General features: G+C 44.4%; 1 protein-coding gene across 5 annotated transcripts in view; it reads right to left on the reverse strand.

The window, feature by feature from the left end:
* The window catches only part of LOC135524146 (SH3 and PX domain-containing protein 2A-like), a 145,010-nt gene that overhangs the window by 12,879 nt on the left and 119,553 nt on the right, over positions 1 to 12,578 (reverse strand). For all 5 annotated transcript variants that reach the window (XM_064951378.1, XM_064951389.1, XM_064951369.1 and 2 more), the window contains one exon: positions 508 to 625. In XM_064951378.1, the coding sequence (XP_064807450.1) occupies positions 508 to 625 (118 nt within the window). The remainder of the gene's footprint in view (positions 1 to 507; positions 626 to 12,578) is intronic.

Genomic DNA, 12,578 nt, shown 5'->3' on the forward strand with positions numbered 1-12,578 from the left:
GGTAATCATCAGCTGGAGAGTGGAGAGTGGAGCTCACAAGGCCTTCGGGGCCATGAGGAAGCTACAAACAACAGGCCAGGAAATGCACATTTACTGAGCATGCAACACACTCTGTCGCTCCTCCACCGAACAGGTCACACACAGCGCATTCACCGGATCTCCAACGAGCCACATATGTTAAAGGCTTACAATGACATTCAACAGATGAGATGGACCTCAGTCTTGATCACATCTCTGAAAATAATGATAGAAACGCTCTCTCTGGGGACTCATTTCATTAGAGTGTGAGAAAATGTACATTAACTTTTGGTCCGATTCCAATATGGTCATTCACTCACTTCCCTAGCCTGTAGGTCCTGTTGAAGGGAGTGAAGGATTTCATTGTAATTGGAACTGGGCCCATCCAACATAAAATCACTAATAGGTGTGAATTCTTAACCGGAGCAATGTTTTCCATTGGCTAAGGTCCCTCCACAGTAAGGACAAATGGGAGGAGGTGATGCTCACCTGATGTACCACCAGCCCTCCAGGTTCTTTTGGATGACCTCCACGGTGACCCCTTTCTCAAAGCCGATCTCGTCCTTCCCCTGGCTGGCGTACGGCTGCACCGTCGTGTACTTCTCTTCTACTCGGGTCGATGGAAGGAAGGACAGAGAAAAAAAGGAGAGAATCAACATTTCTGTTCAGTAAATCCTAGTCATGAACCCCTTGGAGAACTCCCCTTGATTTTCCCAGTCAAGAGATATCTATTGCAACAAGCAGAGTATTTCAAGTATCGGGAATCACCCAGTTAGCCATTTTATCTGTTTTATGTTTTCAAGCCAGCATGCATACCCTGACTGTACCCATTCCAATCGTATCCTCCAATACAAACACAAAACAGCACCCTCTACTGGCCAAACCTCTCATCACATCCACAACACTCTCAAACCCTTCCTTATCACAGCTAGAATGTGACAGAGGCAACCCAGCCAGGACCAAAAATACCAAGGGGGGGGGGGGTGAGTACTTTCACAAGCCACTGTAAACACTGTTGAGTGAACAACACTGCGGACTGGATCCCTTTGAAATGGCTGCAGCGCTCCAGAGCTGCAGTATGGAGCCGGAGCCTCCCTGTTGGAGATAAGGAACCTGTGGAAGCTCTCAGATCTTTATCTGGCTCCACTTGGAGACAAGGGAAATCCCCGCAGCCACTCTAGAGGGGGATGATCCGTAGGGGGATTCAACTACTGTGGGAAAAGCCAAGTGTAAGTATGAGGGGTAGTAGTGGGGGGTAGATAGATAGGACCACTTTAAGCAGCTGTTGATTCAATGTGTAGGATATACAGGGGCATGGGAGGGAATGGGGATAAAGACAGGGAGAGAATCGAAGTTGGTCCAGTGAGAATGGCTTGTAACTCAAATTATCCCCTATATTACCCCATATAGTGCACTACCTTTGACTATGTCAATAGCAGTGCAATATGCAATAAATAGTGCACTATAGGATGACTATAGTGCCATTTGGGACACAGACAATGTGTCCCTGGGTGGGATGGGGTGGACGTGGGAGGTGTGAACGTGTGTGTGTGTCAGTCTGTTTACAATGGTTGCGGTGAGGTGAGGTTTTAGTCGGAACACATTCTACTGCTGCCTGTCATTCCAGAGGGAGCTGAGGGGCTTGGGTCAATTATAGAGAGCTGTAAGGAATGTCTAGGGGCTTTAGGCCTGGGTAGCACAGGGAGTGTGTGTAGGTTGGGTGTGTGTGTGTGTGTGTGTGTGTGTGTGTGTGTGTGTGTGTGTGTGTGTGTGTGTGTGTGTGTGTGTGTGTGTGTGTGTGTGTGTGTGTGTGTGTGTGTGATTGAGGATGTCTGAGTACTTGCAGGTGGAGAGGGAATACGGTGTGGGTTTGTGTGTGTGTGCATGCGTGCATGCGTGCATGCGTGCGTGCGTGTGTATTCAAACATACGTATCATGTGTGTGAACATGCTCTCTGGACATGTACTGTATGTGTATGTGCATCTCACACCGTCTTAGTGAAAGTTTGACCAGTCAGCTGGGCCCAAAGCCCCAAACAGTGAGTTGAGAAGGAAGTTATCAGCACACTGCCATAAATCACATTAGACTCTGCTGTAACTGATCCCGTTCTCTAGACATACAGACAGAGGAACAGCGTGGAGGAGACTGGGTAGAGTGTTTGACCCAACGACTCGCCCTGTCAACAACACATGAGGTAATCAATATGGTCATCCTGCTGTCACTAGCCAATCACCACCTAATGATTTCATGGGACCTAACATTGGGTCAGAAAAGTTTGTGGGTTTGACCGAACAATGCATTAACAAGGGATCCATTTGTTTTTTCTTGGGAGTATTTCTGGCGATAAAGTTACCAAAGGCAGGCCCATTGACCTGAGGTAGGGTCAGAGTAAGTGAACTATAAAACAATAACAAAGCGATCCATTTAGCTTCCTCCTTTGTCTTCTTTGGGAATATTTTGGCGATAAAGTTAACAACTTTAGACCCATTGACCTGATGTAGGGAAGGAACAACAACAAAGTAATCAATTTTGCCTCCTCCTCTGTAGTGTTAATCCATAAGATTTAGCACCTGGCACTTATCTTCCCTCCTTACCTTGTTTACCCTCTCGTTTCCACAGTAACTAAAACCTTGCCAACCGGGGAAAAATATTATATTTCTTAGCAAATGGGTCAAGTATTCCATTAGTAAAGAGTGTTTCTGGGTAGTTTCAGATAAGTTGTTAAGAAGACAATTCATTAATATTGTAAGGTTAGACTCCCTACTTTTCTCTCTAACTCATGCATGCTTCTTTCTCAATGAATTCCTTAATTCCTCCCATCTTCTCTCCTCACCTCTTTCTCAAAACCCTTGCAATAGGGTTGAGCAGGAGGTTGGTAGAGTATTTATGTCATTGTGGAAAGATAAATGAACTTCTTGGATGTAGGGGGCGCTATTTTAATTTTTGGATGAAAAACGTTCCCGTTTTAAACAAGATATTTTGTCACGAAAAGATGCTCGACTATGCATATAATTGACAGCTTTGGAAAGAAAACACTCTGACGTTTCCAAAACTGCAAAGATATTGTCTGTGAGTGCCACAGAACTGATGTTACAGGCGAAACCCAGATAAAAATCCAATCAGGAAGTGCCGCATTTTTTGAAACCGCCTCATGCCAATGACTCCTTATATGGCTGTGAAGGAGCTAGGAGTTTACATTTTCCATGTTTTCCCCAAGGTGTCTGCAGCATTGTGACGTCTTTTTAGGCATTTCCATTGGAGAATGGCTGTAAGAGACCATATAGGGCGAGTGGACGCATGGTGTCTCCCGGAGAAAACCTTGCGTAAAATACTGAGGTAGCCATTTTTCCAATCGTTTCTTATGAGAAACCAACTGCCTCCACGGATATATTATCGAATACATATGTTAAAAACACCTTGAGGATGGATCCCAAACAACGTTTGCCGTGTTTCTGTCGATATTATGGAGCAAATTTTGAAAAAAGTTCGGTGTTATAGTTTAAGTATTTTCGGTCGATTTCTCAGCCAAGCAGGATGAACAAACTTGACGTTTTTCGCCTACAAAAATATTATTTTTGGAAAAAAGGAACATTTGCTATCTAACTGGGAGTCTCCTGAGTGAAAGCATCTGAAGTTCTTCAAAGGTAAATGATTTAATTTGGTTGCTTTTCTTATTTTTGTGAAAATGTTGCATGCTGCCAGCACAGCCTAGCATAGCATTATGCCATGCTAAACTTACACAAATGCTTGTCTAGCGTTGGCTGTAACGCATATTTTGAAAATCTGAGATGACAGTGTTGTTAACAAAAGGCTAAGCTTGTGTTTGAATATATTTATTTCATTTCATTTGCGATTTTCATGAATAGGAAACGTTGCGTTATGGTAATGCGCTTGAGGATATGATTACGCTCTCGGATACGGGATTGCTCGTCGCTAGAGGTTAAGAAAGAGTGTCCATGTCTCATGACAAGAGTGCATCTTCAAAGAGCGAACTATGAGATACAATATTTATGTCTATGGAGAGAACACTCAGGGTAGAGTAATTCTAAGTCTTCTTTATGTTCAATGATCATGTCCCTGATACACTTAACTCTACTTTTAGCTTCCTAGAAACTAGTGCTGAGCGATTATCCAACGTTGGTTCAATTTTTGAATTCCATTTAGTTTTCAGTTTTTTTGTGAGCCCAACACTCCATTTCTCCAGTGAGAAATCAAATAATAATAAATCAAGTCAAGAACTGTGTGGAACGCCTGGCTGAAGGGAGTTGTAGTTTTCATTAGGCAAATATTCAAATCTAGTTCAGTGCAGAAATTAGGTAATTAACTACAATGACCATAATCCATTGCACCTGCTGTTTTTGGTGCAGACAGAGTTGGATACACTTCTCTATACACAGACTGCATGAGAGAGGAATATACTCAATGATGAGAGAGAGGGATAGAGACAGTTTGTCAAAGTGTGCCTGATCTACTTTGAAGGACTAGTAAAATTATTTTGTCAGGCAGCTCTGCAGCATACTAAGACAAGCTAGCTTAGCTAAATAGGGTGATTAAAGACAGTACAATGTGGGGAGAACAGAGATAATGTTGTTTGGCTGTTAGGGCCTGAGAGGAGATGATGACTTTAAGGAATTCAAGATAATAAAGTCATCAAATAAAAACAAAGTAATATACACAAGTGAAATATTATTTCACAGTGATTTTTTTATTTTTCTATTGATGTCTACCCAATGTGGACCTGACAGAGACAATGGAATATTTTCAATGTTTGGGCAATTGAATGTTCACTATTTTTGGCTTTGGAATTCCCATTAAAATCATTTTAATGCCATTATTTCACAATGAATGTAATGTTTAAAAAATAATAATTGAAAACCGTGTTTGTTTTTTATAATCGAACTGAAACCGAACCGACCCCAAAAATCACTAATCACTTAGCACTGCTTGAGAGAGAGAGAGAGAGAGAGAGAGAGAGGGAGGGAGAGAGAGAGAAAGATACATATGAGACAGAGAGAGAGATATATCATCCTGTAATATCCAAGGCCTGAGGTCATCTGCCTTTGGCCTAAAGAGCAGAAACCCAGACTTCACCAAAGAAATCGGTAATCCAGACATTGTCATCCTGCAAGAAACCTGGTATAGAGGAGACGGACCCACTGGTTGCCCTCTAGGTTACAGAGAGCTGGTAGTCCCATCCACCAAACTACCAGGTGTGAAACAGGGAAGGGACTCAGGGGGTATGCTAATTTCGTATAGAGCAGAACTAACTCACTCCATTAAATTAATCAAAACAGGAACATTCTACATTTGGCTAGAAATTCAAAAGGAAATTATCTGAACAGAGAAAAATGTCCTCCAGTGTGCTACCTATATCCCCCCACTAGAATCCCCATATTTTAATGAAGACAGCTTCTCCATCCTGGAGGGGGAAATCAATAATTTCCAGGCCCAGGGACATGTACTAGTCTGTGGCAACCTAAATGCCAGAACCAGACGCCCAAGATGGCGTAGCAGTAAGACGTGTCGTGTCGTGTCCCTATGTATATACCGTCTTTTTTCGTTTTTACATATTTTTCTTCGCATATCTTTTAAAACATTTTGCTCAGCTTCCAAATACTCTCCTGCAACCCGCCTCACCCAATGTAGCTATTTTTCCTAAGTATTTATATTTACTTCGGAACCGGAACCCCTCAACTGAAGCTAGCCAGCTAACTACCAGCTATGCTAGCGGTCTTCGGCTAACCGGTCATCAGCTAACCTTTAGCTCGGAAAGCTCTTGCCAGTTCGAACAACGCGACTCTAACCAGAGCACAACGGACCTATTTATTTTTTATCCCCGGATTCCCACCGCAAACGGAACATCTTTCAGCTGGATCTTCACAACTAGCTATCTAGCTAAACCGCAACCCCGGATGATTTACTCCTGGCTAGCGTTTCCACCCACTTAGCTTGAAGCTAGCTCGGCCAGAGCCCCTGTGCTACCACCATAGCAGACTCCTGGGCTACAATACCTACCACCGTAGCATACTCCTGGGCTACAATACCCGGACCCACGACCGGTCTATCGATGTCACCGCATGAAGAGGAATAAACAGACTCACCCCATCGCGACATCCCCCAAAGGCTAACTCTCTAACCCTTGCTATCTCCTTGCTTGCTATTTCGGCCTGCTAACTGCCAGATTGTTTAGCCCCGGTCCGCTAACTGCTACCTTGTTTAGCCCCAGCCTACTAACTGTTAGCTTGTTAGCACAGGCCTGCTAACCGTCTGAATCGCCGCGTCCCAAACACTCACTGGACCCATATTTACTCTCTAGACCCATATTTACTCTCTATCTCTTTTCAATTTTTAATTTGTTTATACCTTCCGGTAACCTGCCTCACCCAATGTGATACGGAATCGCTATTATTTTTAATTTTTAGAACACACTCAAGAACCTCCAGAAGCTAACCAGCTAACTAGCTACAAGCTATTTAGTCATTGTTAGTTTTTTAACCTGGATAACACTCACCAATCCAGCTTCCCTTCCCCCTGGACACTGATCACTTGGCTACATAGCTGATGCACGCTGGACTGTCCATTAATCACGGTACTCCATTCTGCTTGTTTATGTTTTATCTGTCGGCCCCGTTGCCTAGTCAACGCCATTTTACCTGCTGTTGTTGTGCTAGCTGATTAGCTGTTGTTGTCTCACCTACTGTTTTAGCTAGCTTTCCCAATTCAACACCTGTGATTACTGTATGCCTCGCTGTATGTCTCTCCCAAATGTCAATATGCCTTGTATACTGTTGTTCAGGTTAGTTATCATTGTTTTAGTTCACAAGGGAGCCCCTAGTTCCACTCTTCATACCCCTGATACCTCCTTTGTCCCACCTCCCAGACATGCGGTGACCTCACCCATTACAACCAGCATGTCCAGAGATACAACCTCTCTCATCATCACCCAGTGAGGGGAGGAGTTGCAGTCTACTGCAGAGATAGCCTGCAAAGTAATGTCATACTTTCCAGGTCCATACCCAAACAGTTCGAACTACTAATTCTGAAAATTACTCTCTCCAGAAATAAGTCTCTCACTGTTGCCGCCTGCAACCGACCCCCCTCAGCTCCCAGCTGTGCCCTGGACACCATTTGTGAATTGATCGCCCCCCATCTAGCTTCAGAGTTTGTTCTTTTAGGTGACCTAAACTGGGATACGCTTAACACCCCGGCAGTCCTACAATCTAAGCTAGATGCCCTCAATCTCACACAAATCATCAAGGAACCCACCAGGTACAACCCTAACTCTGTAAACAAGGGCACCCTCATAGACGTCATCCTGACCAACTGGCCCTCCAAATACATCTCCGCTGTCTTCAACCAGGATCTCAGCGATCACTGCCTCATTGCCTGTATCCGCTACGGAGCCGCAGTCAAACAACCACCCCTCATCACTGTCAAACGCTCCCTAAAACACTTCTGTGAGCAGGCCTTTCTAATCGACCTGGCCCGGGTATCCTGGTAGGACATTGACCTCATCCCGTCAGTTGAGGATGCCTGGTCATTCTTTAAAAGTAACTTCCTCACCATTTTAGATAAGCATGCTCCGTTCAAAAAATGCAGAACTAAGAACAGATACAGCCCTTGGTTCACTCCAGACCTGACTGCCCTCGACCAGCACAAAAACATCCTGTGGCGGACTGCAATAGCATCGAATAGTCCCCGCGATATGCAACTGTTCAGGGAAGTCAGGAACCAATACACGCATTCAGTCAGGAAAGCTAAGGCCAGCTTCTTCAGGCAGAAGTTTGCATCTTGTAGCTCCAACTCCAAAAAGTTCTGGGACACTGTGAAGTCCATGGAGAACAAGAGCACCTCCTCCCAGCTGCCCACTGCACTGAGGCTAGGTAACACGGTCACCACCGATAAATCCATGATTATCGAAAACTTCAACAAGCATTTCTCAACGGCTGGCCATGGCTTCCGCCTGGCTACTCCAACCTCGGCCAACAGCTCCCCCCCCCCCCGCAGCTCCTCGCCCAAGCCCCTCCAGGTTCTCCTTTACCCAAATCCAGATAGCAGATGTTCTGAAAGAGCTGCAAAACCTGGACCCGTACAAATCAGCTGGACTTGACAATCTGGACCCTCTATTTCTGAAACTATCCGCCGCCATTGTCGCAACTCCTATTACCAGCCTGTTCAACCTCTCTTTCATATCGTCTGAGATCCCCAAGGATTGGAAAGCTGCCGCAGTCATCCCCCTCTTCAAAGGGGGAGACACCCTGGACCCAAACTGTTACAGACCTATATCCATCCTGCCCTGCCTATCTAAGGTCTTCGAAAGCCAAGTCAACAAACAGGTCACTGACCATCTCGAATCACACCGTACCTTCTCCGCTGTGCAATCTGGTTTCCGAGCCGGTCACGGGTGCACCTCAGCCACACTCAAGGTACTAAACGATATCATTAATGGCCATCGATAAAAGACAGTACGGTGCAGCCGTCTTCATCGACCTTGCCAAGGCTTTCGACTCTGTCAATCACCATATTCTTATCGGCAGACTCAGTAGCCTCGGTTTTTCGGATGACTGCCTTGCCTGGTTCACCAATTACTTTGCAGACAGAGTTCAGTCTGTCAAATCGGAGGGCATGCTGTCCGGTCCTCTGGCAGTCTCTATGGGGGTGCCACAGGGTTCAATTCTCGGGCCGACTCTTTTCTCTGTATATATCAATGATGTTGCTCTTGCTGCGGGCGATTCCCTGATCCACCTCTACGCAGACGACACCATTCTATATACTTCCGGCCCGTCCTTGGACACTGTGCTATTTAACCTCCAAACGAGCTTCAATGCCATACAACACTCCTTCCGTGGCCTCCAACTGCTCTTAAACGCTAGTAAAACCAAATGCATGCTTTTCAACCGATCGCTGCCTGCACCCGCATGCCCGACGAGCATCACCACCCTGGATGGTTCCGACCTTGAATATGTGGACATCTATAAGTACCTAGGTGTCTGGCTAGACTGTAAACTCTCCTTCCAGACTCATATCAAACATCTCCAATCGAAAATCAAATCAAGAGTTGGCTTTCTATTCCGCAACAAAGCCTCCTTCACTCACGCCGCCAAACTTACCCTAGTAAAACTGACTATCCTACCGATCCTCAACTTCGGCGATGTCATCTACAAAATTGCTTCCAACACTCTACTCAGCAAACTGGATGCAGTTTACCACAGTGCCATCTGTTTTGTCACTAAAGCACCTTATACCACCCACCACTGCGACTTGTATGCTCTAGTCGGCTGGCCCTCGCTACATATTCGTCGCCAGACCCACTGGCTCCAGGTCATCTACAAGTCCATGCTAGGTAAAGCTCCGCCTTATCTCAGTTCACTGGTCACGATGGCAACACCCATCCGTAGCACACGCTCCAGCAGGTGTATCTCACTGATCATCCCTAAAGCCAACACCTCATTTGGCCGCCTTTCGTTCCAGTACTTTGCTGCTTGCGACTGGAACGAACTGCAAAAACCCCTGAAGTTGGAGACTTTTATCTCCCACACCAACTTCAAACATCTGCTATCTGAGCAGCTAACCGATCGCTGCAGCTGTACTGGTAAATAGCCCACCCATTTTCACCTACCTCATCCCCATACTGTTTGAATTTATTTACTTTTCTGCTCTTTTGCACACCAATATCTCTACCTGTACATGACCATCTGATCATTTATCACTCCAGTGTTAATCTGCAATATTGTAATTATTCGCCTACCTCCTCATGCCTTTTGCACACAATGTATATAGACTCCCCTTTTTTCTACTGTGTCACCCTCAGCACACAGGGGGACAAACACCTGCCTGGAGGTGACAGCATTCCATATGAGACAGAGACAGAGACAGAGACAGAGAGAGACAGAGACAGAGACAGAGAGAGAGAGAGAGAGAGAGAGAGAGAGAGAGAGAGAGAGAGAGAGATAGATAGATATGAGACACAGAGAGAGCGAGAGAGAAAGATACATATGAGAGAGAGAGAGATACATATGAGACACAGAGAGAGTGAGAGAGTGAGATAGAGAGAGAGAGAGAGAGATACATATGAGACACAGAGAGAGCGAGAGAGAAAGATGCATATGAGAGAGAGAGAGAGAGTAAGATGCATATGAGACACAGAGAGAGAGAGAGAGAGAGAGAGATACATATGAGACACAGAGAGAGAGAGAGAGAGAGAGAGAGAGTGAGATAGATACATATGAGACACAGAGAGAGTGAGAGAGAAAGATACATATGAGAGAGAGAGAGAGAGATACATATGAGACACAGAGAGAGCGAGAGAGAAAGATGCATATGAGAGAGAGAGAGAGAAAAGCCCTTGAATTGAATTGAATTGAATTGAGAGAGAGGGAGAGAGAATAAGATGCATATGAGACACAGAGAGAGAGAGAGAAAGAGAGAGAGATGCATATGAGACAGAGAGAGAGAGAGAGAGAGATACATATGAGACACAGAGCGAGCGAGAAAGATACACATGAGAGAGAGAGAGAGAGAGAGAGAAAGATACATATGAGACACAGAGAGAAAGTGGGAGAGAGAGAGAGAGATAGAGAGATAGAGAGAAAGATACATATGAGACAGAGAGGGAGAGAGAGAGGGAAAGATACATATGAGACACAGAGAGAGAGAGAGAGAGAGAGAGAGGGAGAGAGAGAAAGATATATAGAGACACACAGAGAGAGAGACAGAGAGAGAGAGAGAGAGAGAGAGAGAGAAAGATACATTGGAGACACAGAGAGAGAGAGAGAGAGTAAGATACATAGACACAGAGAGAGAGAGAGAGAGAGAAAGATACATATGAGACACAGAGAGAGAGAGAGAGAAATATACATATGAGACACAGAGAGAGAGAGAGAAACAGAGAGAGAGAGAGACAGAGAGGGAGAGAGAGAGAAATATACATATGAGAGAGAGAGATACATATGAGACACAGAGAGAGCGAGAGAGAAAGATGCATATGAGAGAGAGAGAGAGAGAGAGAAAAGCCCTTGAATTGAATTGAATTGAGAGAGAGGGAGAGAGAGTAAGATGCATATGAGACACAGAGAGAGAGAGAAAGAGAGAGAGATACATATGAGACACAGAGAGAGGGAGAGAGAGAGAGAGATACATATGAGACACAGAGCGAGCGAGAGAGAAAGATACACATGAGAGAGAGAGAGAGAGAGAGAGAGAGAGATTAATTTTTATTGTTTACCTTACTTGCTTTGGCAATGTTAACACATGTTTCCCATGCCAATAAAGCCCCTTGAATTGAATTGAATTGAGAGAGAAAGATACATTTGGGACACAGAGAGAGAGAGAGAGAGAAAGCGAGAGAGAGAGATACATATGAGACACAGAGAGAGAGAGAGAGAGAGAGAGAGAGAGAGATAGATACATATGAGACACAGAGAGAGTGAGACAGAAAGATACATATGAGAGAGAGAGAGAGAGAGAGAGAGAGAGAGAGAGAAAGAGAGAGAGAGATACATATGAGACACAGAGAGAGCGAGAGAGAAAGATGCATATGAGAGAGAGAGAGAGAGAAAAGCCCTTGAATTGAATTGAATTGAGAGAGAGAGAGGGAGAGAGAATAAGATGCATATGAGACACAGAGAGAGAGAGAGAGAAAGAGAGAGAGATGCATATATTGTTTACCTTACTTGCTTTGGCAATGTTAACACATGTTTCCCATGCCAATAAAGCCCCTTGAATTGAATTGAATTGAGAGATACATATGAGACACAGAGCGAGCGAGAAAGATACACATGAGAGAGAGAGAGAGAGAGAGAGAGAGAGAGAGAGAGAGAGAGAGAGAGAGAGAGAGAGAGAGAAAAAGAAACATTTGGGACACAGAGAGAGATACATCCCCCCCTCAGAATCCCCATATTACTCAGAGGAGATCTTCCCCACCCTTGAGGAAGAGACATGACATTTCCAGGCCCAGGGAAATGTGCTCCTCTGTGGGGACACAAATGTATGATCACAGCCAAATTACAAAAGAAAAGACATGGAAACAACCACACATTCACAGCCCAGTAAGCTGCACAACATCATCAATTCATACAGAGGGGCCCAAAACAGCACAGAAGAATACCAGAAAGCAACCTGTAACCAAAATATCCAGACACTCTTAGATAACTTTCTGGATACCACATTTACTCACAGTAAAGAAGGCATCAATCTGGCAGTACAAAACATCAACTATATATTCAGGCAAATGCCAAAAGAAGCACAATTGAAATTGATAAAAAAAAAAAAAAAAAAAGACCACAGATGACAACTGGTTTGAGGCAGATTGTAAAATTATAAGGAATAAACTTAGAACACTAGCCAACCAAAAGCACAGAGACCCAAATAATGGTGAATTACGACTTCATTACTGTGAGACTTTAAAACTCTATAAACGTAACACTCAGAACCAAAAAAGCACAGTACAACAGCAAGCAGCTGACACTAATTGAGGAGTCCATAAACACACACAACTTCTGGCAAAATTGGAAAGAACAAAAAAAATCTAAACAATAGGAATTAGCGATACAAAATGGTGA

Source organism: Oncorhynchus masou, chromosome 4 (genome assembly GCF_036934945.1).
Source record: "Oncorhynchus masou masou isolate Uvic2021 chromosome 4, UVic_Omas_1.1, whole genome shotgun sequence".
NCBI classification, from domain to species: domain Eukaryota; kingdom Metazoa; phylum Chordata; class Actinopteri; order Salmoniformes; family Salmonidae; genus Oncorhynchus; species Oncorhynchus masou.